The 23,772-nt window shown below is 42.0% G+C and overlaps 1 protein-coding gene across 1 annotated transcript in view; it reads right to left on the bottom strand.

The window, feature by feature from the left end:
* The window catches only part of LOC124607219, a 216,552-nt gene that overhangs the window by 86,057 nt on the left and 106,723 nt on the right, over positions 1-23,772 (bottom strand). The window contains exon 7 of the mRNA XM_047139490.1: positions 16,322-16,509. Within this exon, the coding sequence (XP_046995446.1) occupies positions 16,322-16,509 (188 nt within the window). The remainder of the gene's footprint in view (positions 1-16,321; positions 16,510-23,772) is intronic.

Genomic DNA, 23,772 nt, shown 5'->3' with positions numbered 1-23,772 from the left:
ACATCCTCTATCACTTGGCTAAGACATGCAGTGGGCTTGAAAATACTTGCGACCTGGTACCTGTCACCTAATTTTTCCTGCAAGATCTGGCCCATGCCTCTTCCATGGCTACTACCTAACAACAGAACTTTCCTCCTACTTTCTACTTTTTTTGCAACAGTTGGTTTCCTAGTGAAAGTCTGTTGAGTGCTGGCTACAGATACATCTACTTGATCCTCTTCCATAGTTTACTGAGGTAGCAAGGCAAATCTATTGTTTGTGCCAATGATGAAACTGTCAGATATTGTTCTCTTTCTGTGACCCCTGTTCCTTGCTACCACTTTCCACCTGTCTTCACTCCTTTCCATTCTTCTCATGTGCCTACTATACAAGTTAAATGCCTCAGACCTTTGGAGGTGACGGAGTCCCACCTCTAATTGACAAACGAGGGAATCCTAAGATACAACTCGGCAAACGAATGGTAACAAGATGGAGAGCTATTAATGTCAATGGGGGCTACTCTGGGAAGAAGGTAGAGCTGGCAGAGGCTGCAAGTAAGATGGGGTTGGACATTTTAGCTGTTAGTGACATTCGGGTAAGGGATGAGAAAGAAGAGGAAGTGGGAGAATACAAGGTCTACCGGTCAGGAGTCAAAGCAGGAATAGCACAATGGGGTGTAGGGCTTTACATCAGGAAAGAAATGGAACCCAGCGTAGTTGCAATAAGGTATGCAAACGAATGATTTATGTGGATAGATTCGACAGTGTCTAGCAAGAAAATTAGGATTGTAGCCCTGCATCTGCTATACGGACGTCTGAGTCACAGCTCTCGTACAAGATAAGTAATTTAAGTAGTAATAAACTGTTTTTAACACTTTAAACTAATTTATTACGTTAATTATAGTGCTCTTCAAGCGTACCATTAAAGGTTTTTGTCTTACTCGCGTATTTTGACAGTAATCACGTAAAGGTCGTTTTGTTTACATATCGCGGCCAGGCCGAACTTTTGAGCTTTCAGATTAAACTTCATACTGCAATTTTAAGTGCATTTACTGATAGTTTAGTGTACTAAATACATTTGCTGCCCTTTATATCTGTAGAGTATCGTCATCTCTTAAGTAATTTCCAGTAATAAACTTCTGAACCACTGTTTACATTGTCGCGAGTAGGCCTAATTTTTCGTACACGTATTTTCATTGTATTCCGGTAACTTAATTGTCTTTCTGTCACTAAGATCGATTTGTACCATGAGCGTAAAGTGCCTGATGTGCCATAGAATCGTTAGCTCCAGGTCTGGTGTCATGGATGTAGTAACTTTTTTCATTGGGGCGATTGTAGTGGTGTGGGAATTGGGAAAATGAGCGAGACTCATCAGTGGTTCTGTAGGCTATGCAGTAGAGATAGAAAGATTGTGGAACAGGAGGGGAAAATTGCTGCCCTTCAGGCTGAGTTAGATGAGGCTAGGTGAGAACTGGGCAGGTTAAGGGGGGAGAAGGTAAACAGGGGTGGGAAGTGGCAACAGGCATAAGGAACAGGCCAAGAAATTCTTCTCACAGCTTTGTTATTAATGTATAAAATAGGTTTGACCTGTTGCCTCAGTCAGAAACTGACGAGCCTCTCACAGAAGTAGATGTAGACAGGGCTCAACATGCTTTCAGAAGCAAATTGAATAAGAATGTAGGGAAGTCTGCAAAGAGAAAGAAAGTCTTGTTGCTAGGTAGTTCGCATGCTAGGGGTGTGGGCCAACTTCTGCAGGATGAATTAGGGTCAGAATATCAGGTCACAAGTTTTTTCAAACCTAGTGTTGGACTGGGGCAGGTTACAGAGGATTTAGGTTCAATATGTAGAGGCTTTACTAAGGAAGATACCGTGGTTATTGTGGGTGGACCAGGCAACAGTATTGACAGAGATCCGGGGAACAGCATAGAGTGTGACCTGGCAAAGATTGCATCAACATCGAGTCATACCAGTGTTGGGTTTGTGTCGGTTCTGGAGCACCACGACCGACCTCATTTGAGCTCTTCTGTCAGGAGAGTTAATTTGAAGTTGGAACGGCTACTTGGATCTGGTGCAGGGTCACACATTGGTGTGGTTCCTGTTGATTCACTCTGTAGGTGGGACTATACTAGACATGGCCTACACCTCAACAAGAAAGGGAAGGGTAAACTGGCTGGGCTGATAGCAGGATATTTAAAGGGGGGAGGAACTACATCTCATGGTGGAAACTCTTTTTTAGTGTAAGATCAGTGTCCAGGGGGAAACTCAGCCAGGCAAGTACTAAAGATGTTAAAAAAGTTCAAGATACTCCCAAAAGTAAAGTGAAAAATAATGTTAGTATATTTCATCAAAATATTGGGGGATTGGAGAATAAAATTGATGAGCTTCTGCTTTGTTTAGAAGATATAGAAACTGAGAATGTAATAGATGTACTATGCCTGTCTGAGCATCACATTGTCACTGATATGCAAAAGGTTAGCATCAATGGGTACAAATTAGCTGCACATGTAAGTAGAGATAATATGATGAGAGGAGGAGTTGCCATATACGTCAAAAGCTTCCACAGTGTAAAAAATTTAGAAACTAAAAAACTTTGTGTAGAGCAACATATGGAAGCATGTGCCACTTAACTAAAACTAAATGATGGCACTTTCATAATTGTAACAGTGTATAGGTCCCCCTCAGGGAATTTCCAGCTATTTCTAGAAAACTTGGATGCTTTGTTGTGCTATCTGTCAGACAAGGGGAAGCAAATTATCATTTGTGGGGATTTCAGTGTTGATTCCCTGAAAGAGTGTAATAGGAAGAATGACCTTGTAGTATTACTCAGTTCTTTCAATTTGAGCTCCGTCATTGATTTTCCTACTCGGATAACAAAGAACAGCAGGACATTGATAGATAACTTTTTTATAGACCAAGATAAGTTTAAGGATATAAATGCTTATCCTGTTGAGAATGGTCTTTCAGATCATGGTGCACAGCTAGTTACAGTACATGACATAGCTCCATGCAGTATATCAAATCAGAATTTCAAAGCAGTGCATTCAATTAACAATATAAATATTGCAAACTTTAGGGAAAGCTTACAGCAGCTAGACTGGGATGAAGTGTATAAGGAACCCGATGCAAACTTGAAATATAACTTATTTCATGATACATTTTTAAGGGTATTTGAAAATTGTTTTCCCAAGAAAATAGTTAAACATAATTCCAAGAAAACATATAAAAAACCTTGGCTAACTAAAAGAATAAGAATATCTTGCAACCGTAAAAGAGAACTGTATCTAACAGCAAGAGGGAGTACTGACCCCAAAATTGTTTAATATTATAAAAACTATTGTGCGGTACTAAGAAAAGTTATTAGAAAGTCCAGAACCATGTGTATCATGTCTGAGTTCAGTAACTTTGATAATAAAATTAAAGCAATTTGGAATATTATTGAAAGGGAAACAGGACAACCAAGAGCACAGGAAGACTTTAGTGCCATAAAACTGAATGACAAGTGTACTAACAAACAATCAGAAATTGAAAATATTTTCAATAATCATTTTTTAAATGTTGTGGAGAAAATAGGATCTAGATCTTCACTAGAAGAGGCAAAGCTACTAATAGAAGAGGCCATACCTGTGAAGTTTGAAACAACTGTATTTCCACCAACAGCTGATTCCTCAAACTGAAATCAGTAAAATAATAAACTCACTGAAAAGTAAAAGCTCTTATGGAATTGATGGCATTTCCAGCAAGGTACTTAAAGCTTGTTCTCCACAGATAAGTAGGATTCTCAGCCATGTATGTAATAGCTCTTTGGAGCAGGGTGTTTTCCCCAATAGACTGAAATATGCCATTGTAAAACCACTGCATAAAAAGGGGGATACGTCGGATGTCAACAACTACCGCCCAATCTCTCTTCTGACAGCTCTATCAAAAATTTTTGAGAAAGTAATGTATTCCAGAGTAGCCTCCCATATTTGTAAAAATAAAGTACTACCAAAATGTCAGTTTGGTTTTCAGAAAGGCTTTTCAACAGAAAATGCTATATACGCTTTCACTGATCAAATATTAAATGCTCTGAATAACCGGACATCACCCATTGGTATTTTTTGTGATCTCTCAAGGGCCTCTGATTGTGTAAATCATGGAATTCTTTTAGATAAGCTAAATCATTATGGTTTGAGGGGGGCAGTGCACAAATCGTTTAATTCATACTTAACTGGAAGAATGCAGAAAGTTGAAATTAGAGGTTCATGTAATGTTAAAACAACAGCTGATTCCTCAAACTGGGGGGCTATCAGGTATGGGGCCCCACAGGGTTCGGTCTTAGGTCCTTTACTGTTCTTGATATACATTAATGACTTACCATTCCACATTGATGAAGATGCAAAGTTAGTTCTTTTTGCTGATGATACAAGTATAGTAATAACATCCAAAAACCAAGAACTAAGTGATAAAACACAGTATATACAGCTCCATACAGTAAATGGCACAACTCCAGTAATAAATATAGACTTTGAACAGAAGTCTGTAGCTAAGGTAGAATTTTCAAAATTTTTAGGTGTGTCCATTGATGAGAGGTTAAACTGGAAGCAACACATTGATGGTCTGCTGAAACGTCTGAGTTCAGCTATGTATGCTATTAGGGTTATTGCAAATTTTAGTGATAAGAATCTCAGTAAATTAGCTTACTATGCCTACTTTCATTCACTGCTTTCATATGGCATCATATTCTGCGGTAATTCATCGTTGAGTAGAAAAGTATTCATTGCTCAAAAATGTGTAATCAGAATAATTGCTGGTGCCCTCCCACGGTCATCCTGCAGACATCTATTTAAGGATCTAGGGATCCTCACAGTAACCTCACAGTATATATATTCACTTATGAAATTTGTTGTTAATAATCCAACCCAGTAAAGTAATAGCAGTGTGCATAGCTATAACACCAGGAGAAAGGATGATCTTCACTATGCAGGGTTAAATCTGACTTTGGCACAGAAAGAGGTAAATTAGGCTGCCACAAAAGTCTTTGGTCACCTACCAAACAGCATCAAAATCCTGACAGATAGCCAACCAACATTTAAAAATAAATTAAAAGAATTTCTAGATGACAACTCCTTCCACTCGTTGGCTGAATTTTTAGATATAAATTAAGGGAGGGGAAAAAAACCATCTTAAACATTAGCGTCATGCAATATTTTGTGTAATGTAATATCTTGTACAGACATCTTTTGTTAACCTGACACGTTCCACATCAATACGAAGTGTCGTATTCATGATCTATGGAACAAGTATTAATCTAATCTAATCTAATCTAAAATACGATCAGTAATGTTTCAGATTTCAATGTACAATGGGATAGGAATGATGATGGAAATAGGATCACATTTGAGGAAGTGGAGAAAATGGTCAATAGATTGCAGGGCAATAAAGCCAGAACGCATCAAATACAGTGGAATGTCAGGTCTTAAATGGCTACACAGGATAATTGAAATGGCGTGGGAGTCGGGACAGGTTCCATCAGACTGGATGAAAGCAGTAATCACACCAATCATTAAACATGGAAACAGAAAAGATTGTAACAACTACAGAGGTATCTCTTTAATCAGCGTTGTGGGTAAAATCTTCTCAGGTATTGTTGAAAGGAAAGTGCGAGTATTAGTTGAGGACAAATTGGATGAAAATCAGTGTGGGTTTACGCCTCTTAGAAGTTGTCAGGACCAGATCCTTAGCTTACGGCAAATAATGGAGAAGTGTTACGAGTGGAACAGGGAATTGTATCTATGCTTTATAGATCTAGAAAAGGCATATGACCAGGTTCCTAGGAGGAAGTTATTGTATGTTCTACGAGATTATGGAATAGGAGACAAACTTTTGCAAGCAGTTAAAGGTCTTTATATAGATAGTCAGGCAGCAGTTAGAGTTGATGGTAAATTGAGTTCATGGTTTAGAGTAGTTTCAGGGGTAAGACAAGGCTGCAACATGTCTCGAATGTTGTTCATATTATTTATGGATCATATGTTGAAAACAATAGACTGGCTGGGTGAGATTAAGATATGTGAACACAAAATAAGCAGTCTCGCATATGCGGATGACTTGGCTGTGATGGCAGATTCGATTGAATGTTTGCAAAGTAATATTTCAGAGCTAGATCAGAAATGTAAGGACTATGGTATGAAGATTAGCATCTCCAAAACGAAAGCAATGTCAGTGGGAAAGAGATATAAACGGATTGAGTGCCAAACAGGAGGAACAGAGTTAGAACAGGTGGACTGTTTCATGTACTTAGGATGCATATTCTACAGGATGGCAACATAGTAAAAGAACTGGAAGTGAGGTGTAGCAAAGCTAATGCAGTGAGCGCTCAGCTATGATCTACTCTCTTCTGCAAGAAGGAAGTCAGTACCAAGACTAAGTTATCTGTGCACCGTTCAATCTTTCGACCAACTTTGTTGTATGGGAGCAAAAGCTGGGTGGATTCAGGTTGCCCTATCAATAAGGTCAAGGTTACGGATATGAAAGTAGCTAGGATGATTGCAGGTACTAGTAGATGGGAACAATGACAGGAGGGCGTCCACAATGAGGAAATCAAAGAAAAACTGGGAATGAACTCTATAGATGTAGCAGTCAGGGCGAACAGGCTTAGATGGTGAGGTCATGTTACACGCATGGGAGAAGCAAGGTTACCCAAGAGACTCATGGGTTCAGCAGTAGAGGGTAGGAGGAGTCGGGGCAGATCAAGGAGAAGGTACCTGGATTCGGTTAAGAATGATTTTGAAGTAATAGGTTTAACATCAGAAGAGGCACCAATGTTAGCACTGAATAGGGGATCATGGAGGAATTTTATAATTGGGACTATGCTCCAGACTGAATGCTGAAAGGCATAATCAATCTTAAATGATGATGATGGTTAAGAATGGTCTGTCTGATCATGATGCGCAGTTAGTTACGGTATACGATATACACCCCTAATACAGAACAGTCCTCCAAAATAGTGTGATCAATTAATGATTTAACAATTTAAAATTTTAGGGAAAGCTTGCAACAGTTAGAGTGGGATGAGGTGTACAGGGAACATGATGCTAATTTAAAATTTAAGCTATTTCATGATACCTTTGTGAGTATATTTGAAAACAGTTTCCCTATAAAAACAGTGAAATATAACTGTAAGAAACCATATAAAAAGCCATGGCTTACTAAAGGGATAAAAATATCTTGTAAACAGAAAAGGGAAATGTATATTATAGCTAGGAGGAGTAATGATCCTGAAACAGTGAAACATTATAAAAACTATAGCACTGTATTAAGAAAAGTTATTAAAAAGTCCAGAAGTATGTGCATTATGTCTCAGATTAGCACATATGATAATAAAATTAAAACTATTTGTAATATTGTTAAAAGGGAAACAGGGCAACTGAGAGCATAGGAGGACCGTATTTCTATCAAACACAATGAAAAGTTTGTTAACAAGAAGTCAGAAGTAGAAAAAAGTTTTAATAATCATTTTATAAGTGTTGTAGAGAAAATAGGATCCAGCTATTCATTAGAAAATGCAATGCTGTAAAAGAACGAGGCAGTACCTATACAATTTGATAAAATTGAAATTCGACCCACCTCTCCTACTGAAATTAGGAAAATAATAAATTCACTCAAAAGTATGCGGCAGTCATCGACCACCGTAATAGAGCAGAGTGGTATCTCCACACTGACATGCTCTTAGGACACAGGTCTTGACGCGCACCTTTGTACAGCGTGTGTTTACGCTTCGACCGCTGATGCTCGCGAGGTTTGTTTATGTGTGTATATGTGTAATTGTGCAGTTAGAATAAATACGAGTTTCATACAAGTGGTGTTCAGGTTATTACGGCAGCTAAGCGACCTGATTCCCATAGTGGTGACCCCGGACTTTTTCGATATGACCACAGTACGCGCGTTTCTCATCTTTCCTTCTGCCACCATTACGCACCGATGAACCACCACATGATTTGTGACCCGGAGTTTGCCATGAGTTTGCCTACAATTTCATTCATGGACGAATTGCTGGTAATTCAGCCATCGATGGATCCAACTACAGTGTTAAACCCGAGTGCACAACATAACCCCACTAGTACAGTCCACGCACCGTGGCCCACACATGTTGCAGTGCATCCAAATGCGTGGCAGTTTCTGGACTTCATACCACAGGTGAAACAAGAACTTCCCTCACCACAGTGCTCAGCAACATCCCATATGAATATGTTACATACCAGCCTGACACACGACCAGTAATTTCGCCCGAAGTGCATACCACTACGTTCCCAACAACAGCATGCGACCGTGTTTGCAGCAGCCGCGACGCCCTCATGTGGTCAGAGGCCTAATTGCACTACAGTACAGACACTTGACCCTATAACAGTTTCCAGGCCTCCACTGCCCCCACATCGCCAACTTCCAACAACACCACAGCAGCCACCTGTAGGGCGATTTCTGAAGCTGCCACAACTACAGAAGGGCAACGCTATATCATGGTTTGTGTTAGTGGACAATATTCTGGACATTCACGGAGTGTGGGGAGATGATGCACATTTCATTTGTTTAATTACCCACCTCCACAACGAACTGGACCTGGTCAGTGACCTATTGCTCTCGCCACCAAGCCAGCACAAATATGCCATCGCAAGAGCTCGCATCATTGAGCCCTTATCACGTCCTTCAGCAGAAGCCATCCACTACATAATTCACGACGTACAATAGGGGACCGTACGCCTTCACAACTTTGGCACCATTTAAGGGCACGGGTGGGCAAGGAGCAACTCCCTGACCTCGCACTCTGGGCATTGTGGCTTATGAAATTACAGCCAGACCTCCAACTACACCAGTTGGCTTACCAAAACGCCACTCTGGAGGAAAAACTACAACTGTCAGACCAGGCATATTCCATCACCATACATCGCCAGGTCGCGTCCTCCTGTTTTTCCGACACTCCGAATGTTGGCGACACTGCCGTCACGTCTACTACATTTCACCGGCCGGCCGGCGGAGGCCAGGTGCGCAGCTTGCAGCAACAGCCAATGGTGGCCCCTGGTGGCCAGCCGGCCGTACTTGTTACAGTTCCTCAACCGGTTGCCCCGCCCACCTCCACGCAGGTGCAACAGAACATGCCACATGACGTTGCCGGCTCAGGCACAACACCCAGCATACCTACTATGCTGGTATCATACCACGTTCGGCGACGCTGCACGTTCTTGTAGTGCACCCTGCATCTACCCAAACAGGAAGCGTGAGTCAGAATAGGGGCCATAGCTCACGCCGGCAGTTTAGTGCACCAAAAACATTATCGACTGATCACCCCCACTGCCCACCATGCCGGCAGACTGTACATCCACGACAGGACGAGCACACTCTATATCCTCATGGACACAGGCGCCGATGCTAGCGTCATTCCTAAGTTGAGCGCCCCATCTTCGACATTGACGCCCACTGTGCCACTGTGAGCAGCCAACAATTCCACAATTCATGTCCACGGTTCAGCCCAACTCCAACTAAATCTCTCACCTGATTTATGCTGCACCTGGACATTTTGCGTTGCGGATGTCGACTGCCCCGTTATCGTTATGGATTTCCTGCATAACTTTGGGCTCTCGCCAGACCTCGAGGCAGCAGCCCTCCTACATCACGCTTCTGGCAACAGGATACCAGGGATTTTCGCCACTTCCCCCCCCCCCCCTGCCACACACACTGTGATACCTTGCCCACCGTGACAGCCAAACACGCCCCTTCTCACCACAGAGCTCTCCGCGCCTGGTCGTGCCTGACAACCCAGTGCCTCGAGATCACCGACCTTCACGGTGAAAACGCGTGCCTGCAACAGCTGATCACCGCCATGTCAGCCGAACTGTCACGCGCATGGGAGGCACCAGGGGACACTTCCGCACCACGGGGATACACCCACGAGAACTCCACTGAGGTGCAGATACCTCCACAATGATGCATTTTCCCGCAGGTCAGTGACATTCCTGCCTCTAATGTAGTGCGTGTTACTCCACCTAGTTCCAGTGTGGTTCCCCATGGTGTCCTGCAGGTGATAGGTGATTACTAACGGCACCTGTCTCCGTTTGAACACCACGGAAGGCCCCCCAGCACGCAACAAGGCTCGACCCCTTAATGCTACCAAATTACAGCATGCAAAAACTGCTGTACAGGAGCTGTTAGATTCAGGTACTGTCTGTCCATCCAACAGCAACAGGTCTTCGTCTATCCATCTAGTACCCAAGAAGGATGGTTCATTTCATTTGTGTGGCGACTACTGACAGTTGAACACCAGAACGATTTTAGACAGCTGTCCTATACCAAACATACAAGATTTCGCCCAACAACTCCATGGTGCATGCATTTTCAGTGTACTTGATTGCTGAAAAGCGTACCATCAGATCCCCATGTATCAGCAATTATCACCCCTTTCGGACTGTACGAATACTGTTACATGCCGTACGGCCTCAAAAACGCCGCACAGACTTGGCAACAGTTTATCGACTCCATCCTTTTCTCACTCCCATACTGTTATGCATATTTGGAACACATCCTCATTTCATCAACTACCCTCGAGGAACACGAACAGCACCTATCAACAGTTCTTAGTATTCTCGCCGAGAATGGAGTCCAAATCAACGATGATAAACCTCAGTTGCGGTCTGCTAGTGTGACATTTTTGGGCTATACTGTTTCTACGGAAGGGACCTGCCCCACGTCAGACAGAGTCACCTTTATACGCAACCTCCCCCTGCCTGAGACTTATCGTGACCTACGTCTTTTTTTAGGGATGATAAATTTTTTCTGGCGGCACATCCCACACGCCGCATCGCTACAGACTCCGTTGACCGACGCACTCATGGGAAAGAATACTTCAGGGCTCCACAAGGTCCCGTGGGGTGACGACATGTGACGCATGTTTGACGCACTTGAAACAGCACTATCGAATGCTGTCTCGCTCGTGCACCGTGTATCTGACGCCCCAATATCAATCACAGCTGACGCAAGTGATGCTGCTATCAACGCTGTGCTCCTGCAGCAGCTGGCAGGCTTCACACAACCACTACGTTTTTTTTTTGTGGAAGTTGTCAGCCTCCCAACATAAGTGGTCCACTTTCGACCAAGAACTCTTTGCTATTTACGAGGCAGTTTCGCATTTCCGAGAGGACATTGAGGGTAGGTCAGTGACCATATATACAGACCACGAACTGTTGGTGGATGCTGTGCATAATCCCACAACCGACCTTCTCCCCTGCTGTTTCAGACACATGGACCTAATATGTCAATTCACAACAGACGTCCGTTATATCAAGGGTGCAGACAATGTCATTGCTGACTGCATGTCATGGGTCGCTACAATCTCGTTTTCTTGGGACTTCGTCAGCCTAGCTGCCCAGCAACAAGCGGATGATGACATTCAACAGTTACTGAATAGCGAGTCCGCCTCACTCTCAATTGAGCCCCGCCGAATTCCAGGTTCAGCCTTACCAGTACTCTGTGACATCTCCTCAGGTACTGCCCGCCCCCTAGTACTGGCCACCTTGTGCCGTACGTTATTTACCGCTATCCACGACCTAGCACATCCCAGTATTTGGGCTACCACACGCCTCATAACAGAGCGATTCGTATGGACTGGGGTTAGAGGAGACTGCAAAAACTGGACACGAGCATGCATGCCTTGCCAACACCGTAAGGTCAGCAGTCACGCATACCCACTGTTGGGATCGTTTGAGGTACCGAAAGGCAGGTTCTGTCACGTCCATCTTGACCTGGTCGGACCACTCCCTCCTTCCAAGGGTTTCCAATACATTTCATCTATCATCAACCATGTTAGTAGGTGGGTGGAGGCGATTCCAATAACAGACATTACTGTCGACTCTGTCACACAGGCCTTCATCGCCTCCTGGATCACGCGGTTCGGTTACCCATCTTCGGTCACGATGGACCAAGGACAACAATTTGAAGCTGTGCTCTTTGGCGAATTATGTGATCTATGCGGTGCAAACAAATTACATACAACCACCTACCACCTGCAAAGCAATGGGTTGGTCGAGTGCTGGCACCGCACATTAAAAGCAGCCCTGACATGCCACAACAGATCTTCGTCCAAAGCCCTCCCCTGGATACTACTAGGTGTCCGTTTGGCTTACAAAGATGATTTGCAAGCCTCCCTAGTGGAATTGTTGTATGTGGAACCCCTCATCCTCCTAGCTCAATTCGTTGAGGATTCCGATCCTCCCCCACAGTCATAATTTCCAACGCTTATAGATAGCGTCCGACACTTCGCCGGAATGTACGCCCCCCGCCCCCACAAGCACACACGGTCCCTCATGTCTTTGTGCACAAAGACCTACACTTTTGCAATTACATGATGCTGCGCGATGATACGGTACAACCCACACTAAACCCGCCCTGCTTGGTCCCACACAAAGTGATAAGCTGCTCACCGCAGACCCTTGACATGTTGTGCAATGGTAGAATACAAACAGTGTCCGTCTCGCGCCTCAAACCAGCTTGGCACCTCAACGACGAGGCAACTTCAGAATACAACTCCCATCCCGACCACACTCTCGTGCCACCTTCCATCTCTAATACCTCAAACGTGCCGAACCCCCCCCCCCACCCCTCTGGTACCCATGATGCGTGTGACGATGTGTGTGATGATGCGTGTGACACCAGTGGTTCGTGTTCTCCCCCCAGCTCAGAGGCTGCAGGAAAGGTCGCGTGTGAAGGTTTCACCCCTCCCTCCCCTCACCTTAGTGTTTCCATCAACTGGCCGATGCAGACCGACAACGCCAGCGTCGCCGTTTTCCACATCGACGTGTCACCTTTTCCAGTCGAGGACCTGTCTCTCCAACTGTGAGATGGGACACTGTTCATCCTGCACGTTCCCCCTTGCACCCTGGTTACACTCCTACACACGTTTGCGGTACTGACAGACATGGAGGAGGTGGCAATCACCGCTTCAATCGACGAGGATGGCCACCACTGCATTTGCGTGCCACTCACGGCACACCACGCCCCTGCATTGCCAGGCCGCTTGATCCCAGTTTCCCATTTCGGCCGCCCGCTACGTCCACCAGCATGGCACTGTGACTTCATCACAACGGACCGATCACCATGCAAACCTACATCACCTCCTCGCACCGTGCTCCGCACTGCAAAGGGGGGGGGGGCCTCTGTGGGAGCAGAGTGGTGTCTCTGTGCACTGACACGCTCTTAGGACGCGGGTCTGGCTGCGCGCCTCTGTGCAGTGTGTGTTTACATTTAGACCCTGTTGCTCGCAAGGCTTGTTTATGTGTGTATATGTATAATTGTGCAGTTAGAATAAATATGAGTTTCATACAAGTGGTGTTCAGGTTATTATGGAACCTAAGCGACCTGATTCCCATAAGTAAAAGCTCACATGGAATTGATGGCATCTCCAACAGAGTACTAAAAACTTGTTCCCAACAAATAAATAGAATTCTCAGCTACATATGTAGTAGCTCACTGAAACAGGGCATTTTTCCAGACAGACTGAAATACACTATTGTTAATCCATTGCATAAAAAAGAGGATAAATCTGATGCTAACAACTACCGCCCAATCTCAATTCTGACAGCTTTATCCAAAATTCTTGAAAAAGTTGTGTATTCAAGAGTAGCATCACATGTTTGTAAAAATCAAGTACTAACGAAATGTCACTTTGATTTTCAGAAAGGCTTTTCAACAGAAAATGCTATAAATGCTTTCACTGTTCAAATATTAAATGCATTGAATAACTGAACATCACCCATTGGGATATTCTGTGATCTCTCAAAGACTTTTGATTGTGTGAAACATGGAATTCTTCTAGATAAGCTTAAGTATTGTGGTATTGGTGGGACAGTGCACAAATGGTTTAATTCATACTTAACTGGAAGAATGCTGAAGGTTGAAATTAACAGTATAGAAAGTGTGCAAAAACCGGCAGAGTCCTCTAACTGGGTAGGTATCTAGAATGGTGTCCCAGAGAGTTCAGTCTTGGGTCCCTTATTGTTCTTAATATATATTATGGACTTGCCACTCTATATTCATGAAGATGCAAAGCTAGTTCTTTTTGCTGATGATACAAGTATGGTAATGATACCCAACAAGCAAGAATCAGCTGGGGAAATCGCAAATAATGTCTTTCAGAAAATTATTAAGTGGTTCTCTGCAAATGGACTCTTACTAAATTCTGAGAAAACACAGTTTATATAATTCTGTACAGTAAATAGCATAACACCATTGGTAAATATAGACTATGAGCAGAAGTCTATTGCTAAGGCAGAATACTCAAAATATTTGGATGTGTGCATTGATGAGAAATTGAATTGGAAGAAACACATCGATGATCTGCTGAAACGGTTAGGTTCAGCTACTTATGCTATTAGGGTTACTGCAAATTTTGGTGATGAACATATCAGTAAATTAGCTTAATATGCCTATTTTCATTCACTGCTTTCATATGGCATCATACTTTGGGGCAATTTATCATTAAGAGGGAAAGTATTCATTCTTCAAAAGCGTGTAATCAGAATAATAGCTGGAGCCCACCTAAGATCACCTTGCAGATATTTATTTTAGCAACTCAGGATATTCTCAGTACCTTCACAATACATATATTCACTTATGAAATATGTCATTAATAACTCATCCCAATTCAAAAATAACAGTGAAGTGCATAGCTACAACACTAGAAGAAAGGACGATCTTCACTACTCTGCATTAATCTCACTTTGGCACAGAAAGGGGTGAATCATGTGGCCACAAAAATCTTCGGTCATTTACCAAATAGTATTTAAAGTCTGACAGATAGCCAACCAACATTTAAAAGCAAATTACAAGGGTAATCCCAAAAGCAAGATCTCCTATTTTTTTATAAGTACATAAACCTGTTTATTTCTACAATGGTTTACATCAGTTTACAGCTTGAACATTTAGCTATTTTTTGACATAATCACCATTTATGTTGATGCATTTTTGTAGACACTGTGGCAGTTTTTGTATGCCCATGTTATTCCATCTTGCCACCATGCTGTTCAGAAAGTTATGAACCTCTTCTTTCACCTCGTCGTCAGAGCTGAATCATTTTCTGGCCAAATGTTCTTTTAACCTAGGGAACTGGGCACTAAGTCAGGACTATAGGGTGGGTGGGTGATTATGTTCCACTGAAACTGTTGGAGGAGAGCAACAGTTTGCCGAGTGATGTGTGGGTGAGCATTGTCATGGAGAATGTGTATGCCCTTGCTCAACATTCCTCTTCTCTGGTTCTGAATTGCCTATTTGAGTTTTTTTCAGAGTCTCACAGTACTTGTCAGCATTAATTGTGGTCCCAGTGATACAGCTCTGACGCTGAGGTGAAACCAGAGGTTCATAACTTCTGAACAGCATGGCAGCGAGCTGGTATGACATGGGCATAAAAAAACTGCCACAGTGTCTACAAAAATGCATCGACAGAAATGGTGATTGTGTCGAAAATCGATAAATGTTCAAGCTGTAAACTGATGTAAACCATTGTAGAAATAAACAGGTCTATGCACTTAAAAAAAGAGGATACCTTACTTTTGGGATTACCCTCATAAAAAATTTCTGAATGACAACTCCTTCTACTCAATAGATGAATTCTTAGATATGAAGTAGTAACTGTAAGAAAAAAATTATTTTGTGTAAAGGAAACTAATGTTAAAGTGACATGTTCCACATCATTACAAAATGTCATATTCATGATCTATGGAACAAGGATTAATGTATGTATGTACGTATGTATATATGTATGTGGGAAGCTAGGAAACAGCCCTTCCCCTCACTCCCTGTCTAAAACAATTTATCTTCTGAATAGATTGATTGTCAGCCTTGTTGTCTGTCAGTTATTCACCAGTTATGGTCTCATGTTTTATTTATAGCTCCAATGTTCAAGTGAAATATGACTGCAGACATCACATCCATATTAAAAGAAAGAAACAAGATGAGAAAACAGTACCACTGAATGAAATGCATTCTTTTCAGCTGCAGACAGAATATATATGCCGATGAAATACATTCAGTATAAATTGTCAAAGGATGAATAAAAACTCAATTCAGTTAATTTTAGGGACTTGTCGCTATGGATTAACATTTCATTTCACATCTTCTCTGTGGTAAGCATCATAAAATTTTACTCCGTCATGACAAATTTATTTCAAATGCTTCTTGAATTAAACATTTAATAATCACGCTGCAAGTTAAATTTTAAAAGTTCAAACGATTTATCATAGACTTTCATTGTCTTATACATTTTTAAAACAATGGTTCTATAATATTAATATAGTGCCCAAAGGATAGTTAAATTTCTGAGTACTTACCTAGAAATCATTTCTTCTGTGGGCCATTCACCTGTACCAAAGTGTTCTGTTGATAGACCAATAATGAGACCACAAAAGAATCCTTCTATTATACAAAACAGGAGACCAAAAATTTCGTTTAATATACCCATTTTCACCAGTTGTATGTCTCTTGTCATTACTCCAACAGCACAGGATAACACAGGTCCCTGGAATGAAATATGAGTCAGGTAGCTACAAAAAAGTAGTGTTTTTTTTTAATGAAATAAATTACTGAAAAACAAATCACACAGAAACAAGGAACACATTACAAAAATGCTAATTTTTAAAAGTTGCATTTTAGATTAAAAGAAAGAACAGCTTTGGAAGAAATGAGCCTACTGATGAATTAAATAAGAAAGTCAACTAGAGCCACTAGATTGGGAAGACAGATCAAGCTTGACTCATGGTCTTTTGTAATTTTCCTACATAATCCCTGAACATTTATCCACTCAGTCTTTTCCTATCTCTTTCCAAATGAAAATACCTCTGGATCTGAAAGTTAGAGTTCTGTTACATCTAGGCCAGTCTTTTGTCGCTGCTAGCTGCAATTGGAAGTCTTGCTTATATGATATGATACAAATTAATTTGTAAAGTGGAAGTGTCTGAGAGCACTAGTAACACTTTATGAGAGGATTTGAAAATCAGTTTGCAGTATTTCTGTGTGCTGTGCACACTCCTGTAAGTTTTTTATGGTCTGTGAAGGTTGTAAAGGCCACTTCTTCCACATTTCTACATAATTTATACTCCTTTTTACCAACCTACTACAATAACTAAATCTCATCCCATCTGGTAGGGAAGACCTGATCTGGGGTTCTGGGTGAATTATCGGAACTGAACTCCTTTCCCTAACCCTCTCTGTTCCTTTTCCTTCACACCTCTTCTTTCTCCTTTGACTATTTTGCCAAAAGAACAAGCCACTGGTTCCCAAAGTTTGTAAAAGTTAAACCATTTTTATGTGTGTTCTACTGCCACCACTCGGTGAGTAGATTTTTTATCTATCCATTCACATTATAAAATAGTTCTTGGTATCATGAATTATGATTTATTTTCAATTTTGATTTATTGGTATCATAACATACATAAGCTAAATAATTTGACTCAAAAACAAAAGGCACATTTTAAACTTTACTAAAAAATGGAACAAATGGCTGGCTCTGAGCACTATGGGACTTAACATCTATGGTCATCAGTCCCAAATGGAACAATTGATGATAATAACAGTACCCTAATATTAATACAAGTTTTTTAGCATCAGTGTATACACACAACAAAAGAATAATATAATATCAAGTCACCCATTGCTCAAATTATCATTTCATCTTCAATGAGTTCTTCTGCTGAATAGCAAAATTCCTCTCACAGACTACTGGAACCTTATTTTTCAAATATCTGATGTTATACAACATATGTTTTACTTATTTACTTATCACATATTTTCACTTTACTGTACTGTGGAGCTGCAAAAATCATTTCAGATGTCGTCTGTGGGCAGCATAAAATTCTCTTTGTTCCTCCTCAAGCAATTTGTGTAAGAAACTTATAATTTAGTAAATTTACAGGAAGGGAAGAGTTGTAATTTTTAGTTTCCGAAATAACGGATGACAAGACTTTTTCTATGAAGTACACGTGTCTGACCTACCCCCCCCCCCCCCCCCCCCCCCCCCACCGCCCCCCGCATCTGAGGTATGCGATTTGAACTTGCCCAGAAAATTACCACAGCTAACCACAGATTCAAAATAACTATGATATGCTATTTTTTGTGTACCCACATCAGGAATTTGCTAGTACTTGAATTGCAAAAGCAAAATTGCTTAATTTATTTGATAACACTACAAAAAGTATAGAGTACTACTCACCATATAGAGAGATGTTGAGTCACAGACAGGCACAACAAAAAGTTTGCTGTGCATTTAAGCTTTCTGTCAAAAGGCCTTCTGAAGGGGAAAATACACACACATTCACATATGCACAGAATTCACACACAGTATCTCTAGCCTCTTTGGGCAGACTACAATGTCACTACATCTGATCAGAGCAGCACTCTGATGTGAGTGGTGAGGATAAGGAGGTGATAATGAGTGAGAATGGAGGGTTTAGCAGGATGAGGGTGGGAGCCTGCAGGGATGTGATGCACATGAGTTAGGGTTGCTGGGTCCAGTCAGGAGGTCTTGGGGGAGTGGGAGGGGGGGGGGGGGTGCAGGTGAGTGGAAAAGGAGGGAAACAGAGAAGGTGAAAAGGAATAATGATTGCATTGGCAGAATAAAAGGCTGTGTTCTGCAGCAGTAGGAACAATGAAGGTGAAAGGTAGGTGGAGGAGAGTGACTAGCAATGGTTAAGTTCCGGTAGATTTATGGGAATGTAGGATATGTTGAAGAGACAGTTCCAAACTGCACAATTCAGAACAGCTGGTAAGATCGATCCAGATGACACAAGGCATGAAGCAGTTACTGAAATAAGCGCTTTGTGTTGGGAAGCATGATCAGCAGCTGGGTGGTCTTGCTGCCTCTTGGTCAAAGTATTAGCAATAATGCCCATATAGAAAGCAGCACAGTTGTTGCAGTTTAGTTTGTACATCACATGACTGCTTTCACAGGTTTCCCTGCCTTTGATGGAATAGGACTGTAGTAGGTAGTGGTGGGAGGGTGTATGGGATCAGATGTTGCATCTATGTCTACAGCAGGGATATGAGCCATGAGGCAAGGGGTTGTTGAGGTTCTGGAGGAATGTGGATAGGGTGGCCTAGAAGGAGTATGTTTGGAGTCGGTGAGTTAGTTGGGCTTGAGAAAGGTAGTGTTCAACAGTGACAAGGCCATGGGCATTGTGAATGTCAGTATAGAGGGAGGTGACATCAACATTGATGAGTAGAGCACAGTGTGGTAAAGGAACAGGAACTGTGGAGATTCACTGGAGGAAATGGTCATTGTCTTTTATATACAACAGTAGGTTATGGGTAATAGACTGAAGGTGTAGGTCTATGAGAGCACAGATTCTTTCAGTGGGGGAAAAGTAACTGCCTCCAATGGTGTGTCCTGGGAACCTGGGTTTATAGACATTAGGAAGCATGTGGAAGGTAGGAGTTTGGGCTGCAGTAGGGGTGAGGAGAGAGAACGACTCAGGTGAATGGTTCTTTCATGGAGCTAATGATTTGAAGATAGCCTGAACATCCTGTTGGATTTTGGGAATGGGGTCATTATGGCAGGTTTTGTTACTGTACAAATCTGACAGCTGGTGGAGTCCCTCTGCCAGGTAATCCCTGTAGCTCCAAACCATATTGGCAGAGCCATTACCGGAAAGTAGGAATATAAGGTTGGCGTCAGTTTTTAGGTGCCCGATTGTGATTCTTTCTCCAGATATAACTTTGTTTTTATCTCATTTGTTGTTAGTTTTCTCCTTTCCCTACAGACCCTACTCTCTTAGCTTCCACTTATTTCCCCCATACTTCGTCCATTCCATCCTTTTTGTGAGATTTACATGCTTTTTTACATATTTTATGAGTTTATCCCTTGTATTTTTAAGTCTTTCATTTTTACACATTTTTTTTGTCCTTTGCTAAGGATCCTTATTTCTTCCATCTGCACCAATACAGAAAAGTTTGCATATCCCTATCCAGAAACCAGCCACACCCACAATTCCTGCATAGTTGCCTAGCTCATTGAATCTCACCCCCCCCCCCCTCGAAAACCATGTAAATCAGGTCCATGCGGCCTTGCAATACCTCACGTGCTCTCATAAAATTATCCTGTCCTACAATCTCAAAGTCCCGCAACCCATCTCTCACAATGACACTCTTGGCCCCCAGGAACTACAGCAGCTTGCACAATGTCATCTCAGAAAACTCTCCATCTCATGTTCCTGCCGTAGAATACCATTACTCATCACTTCTACAAGAGTCTCCAAACCTACCCCACATCCCCTCATAGACAACAAACATTGCCTCACAGACCTACTACATTCACAACACCCTCAGAAGCTCCCTCCCACCACCAAACAGAATCGAGAATCCAACCAGAGCCAAAAGCCTTAGTCCCACGGAAGTGTCATTCCTTTTCAAAGGCATTACCTTTTGTTCTACTCTCAAATTCAATCACACTGGAATTGTTAAAGAACTTCTCTCCATCTCCTGGTTCCTACAGTGAAAACACTGTTTCAGTATCAACCCTACCAATCAAACTCAAACAGAAACCAATACTGAATCCCGTCTGACTCAGTTCAATACTAAATCCAACTCTAATCCATAGCTACTGCTCCAAAGTCACCCCCTGTTAGCATTCCAGAATTTCTTAATCTCAAATGTTACCTCACCATCATTCCCCAGATCCATCAACACAGAATACAGCCTCACATCTGCAGAAAGAAATGCATTCTATCACCATCTGAAAACTGATCCTGACCTTACAATTCTAACTACCGAGAAACGCTTTGGTTTTGAACCATACTTACTGGGATGGAGGGACTGTGCCAGCTGTCAGATTTATCCACTTACAAACCCTGCCACAGTGAACAAATTATGGAGCTCCAACAGAATTTCCAGTCCCTCCTCAAATACTTAGGTCCATCCCAGTATCTCTATTCTAAGTCTCTTAAGTCTCTCTCTCTCTCCTCACCCCTACCCCTCCCCACACACCTACTTTCTACATGTTTCCTAAAGTCCATAAGCCCAACCACCCAGGATGTCCTGTTGTGGCTGATTACTGTGCCCTCACACAGAGAATCTCTGCTCTCATGTATCTACACCTTCAGCCTATTATCCGTAACTTCATTCTGCATAAAAGATACCAACCATCTCCTCCAGCAACTCTCCATAGTTCCTGTTCCTACAGCATATGATACCCTGCTCATCACGGTTAATGCCACCTCTCTCTGTATTAACATTCCCAGTGCCCATGACTTTCCTGCTGTTAAACACTACTTTTCCAAAGCCCAACTGATTCCAATCATACAACTTCATTCCTGATCACCATGAACAAGTATATTCTCACCCACAATCACTTCTCCTTTGAAGGCATCACCCACAAACACATATGTATGTAGTACAACAATGGGCACCTGCATGACACCATTCTACACCAACTATCTACAGGAATCCTTCCTAACCACCCAGAATCCTCACCTGATTTCAACTCATTGATGAAATGTTTGTGGACTGAGGATGAGGACATCATATCAACATTATTACAGAATCTCAATTCCTTCTCCCTCATTTGCATCATCTTGTCCTCAACCTGACAAGCCAACGTCCTTGATGTTGACCTCCACTTCTGGAATGGCTTACATCAGTACGTCCAACCATATCAAACCTATCAACCACGAACAATACCTCCACTTCAAAGCTGCCACCCATTCCATACCAAGAAGTTCCTTCCCCAAAACCTAGCCACCTATGGTCACTGCATCTGCAGTGATGAGCAATCCCTCTCCTAACATACCACACGTCTCACTGAGGTCTTCAGATACAAAAATTACCCTCCCAACCTTGTACAGAAACAGATCTCACATGCCTTGTTTTTCCAGCCACCTACCAGCTCTCACAAGCCCACCATCTGCCTCTCCCCCAAATCATATAATCTAGTCTAGTCACAAGCATCTCCTATCCCATCAAAGGTAGGGCTACCTGTAAAACAGTCATGTGATATACAAACTAAGCTGCAACCACTGTGCTGCTTTCTACATGGGCATGATGACTAGCAAGCTGTATGTCCACCAAGTTTCACAACACAATGCGCTTCACTTTAATGACTGCTTCACAGCCTGTGCCATCTGGATCCTTCCAACCAACACCAGTCTTTCTGAATTGTACAGGACTCACTGCAATTCACCCTATATTCTCTTAACCCCCAGGCCTCATCCTTCATTAGTCTGCATCCTCCACCTACCTACCACCTTGCCACTCCTTCTGCAGCACAACACAGCCTTCTATTCCATTATTGCAGCTGTAGTCCTTTTCCACTTCTCCACTTCTCTCCTTTCCCACTCACCCCCCCCCCCCCCCCCCCCGCCACCGTCCTCCAACCCACCTCCTACTCCCTCCAAAAAAAGTCTCCTGACTGCACCTAGCAGCTCTACGCTACACCCACCATGCCCCCGTAGGCTTCCGCAAGCAGCACTACATCTTCCCTCACCCCTTCCATGAAAATGATCCTTCTTTGCCTCATGCCTCCTCATTACCCTCCTACTCACAATGGATAGTTTCTCCCATCAAGTGCAGTTATGACATAGTCTGCCCACAACGGTCAGAGATGGTGATCATCTATGTGTGAGTTGTGCTTGTGTGAATGTGTGTGTGTGTGTTCTGTACTTCAGAAAAAGGATTTTAGTCCATAAGCTTAAGTGTACAGCAGTCTTTCCATTATACTTGTTTGCAACTCAGCATCTCCTCTGTATTGTTAGTTCTAATCTATCCTTTTCATAATATTGTTATTATTCCATCCTGGACATTCTATTGTAAAAATAAATGTTTAAAAAATCATAAAAATGTTAGTGTTTCTTATTCATGAATACTCTCAACTCCACTTAAATAGTCAACAATCTCCTAATATGAAATAAAGTAATCCGTCATTCAGTTATCCATTTCTTTATAGAACATCAACTTCTTGAAAATGTGTGAAACACATTTTTTCATGAGATAGATGCACTCAGCATTTTCTAGATGCACCATGAACATTCATCTCAATGTGTCACTTTTGAAGATTCCTGCACATCCTTTGATTGGAGTTCCTTGATTTTTTTGCTGGATGATTCATCTTGTTGCAATCCATATGGTAAAGTAGCAGTTAGCAATGTTCTTATAAGTGGATTACTTTGATAATTCCATCATGTCCTTTGACTTGATTTTGTTGTTGAAAGAATCGTATTGTTGCAATCCATATGGTACAATAGTATGTAGCAATGTTCTTGTAAATAGATCACTTTGACAAAACTGGAAACAAAATGCTGTCAATGCCATATTCACAAGTGGTTCACTGCCTGTTCTCTCTGCAGTTTCGCTTGTAAAATATTCCCACTGACCATTTTCTAAATGCATTGCTAAATGAACAACTGCCTGCTCTTGATAATGTATTGGGGAACCCAATATTTACCAAGATACTACATCATAATTTATATACCTGCCCAATTTGTACCATAGTATTTCATATTTGGAGTGTCGTACTCAATGTTGTACTCTGTTATCTCTTGTTATTGTGGATACAGCCATATTACTGCCTTTATTAACATATTTGCACAAATATTTAATTGATTTCACTGACACCCAAACCCCCAGATGTCAGACACTTAGACTGGTACAAAACATTGTGTGTCAATAGTGTATCAATGAAAATACCAATTTAGTTAATGCTATGTGCTGTCATCCAGTAGAACTTGTGTAAATGGTAATTAAAAGTAACACCCAAACTACAGAGCAATGGAAAATCATATTTGTGAAAACTTGTTTT

Source organism: Schistocerca americana, chromosome 3, assembly GCF_021461395.2.
Source record: "Schistocerca americana isolate TAMUIC-IGC-003095 chromosome 3, iqSchAmer2.1, whole genome shotgun sequence".
Lineage (NCBI taxonomy): Eukaryota > Metazoa > Arthropoda > Insecta > Orthoptera > Acrididae > Schistocerca > Schistocerca americana.
Note: the sequence above shows the minus strand (reverse complement) of the source record. Positions and strands in the feature narration are given on the sequence as shown.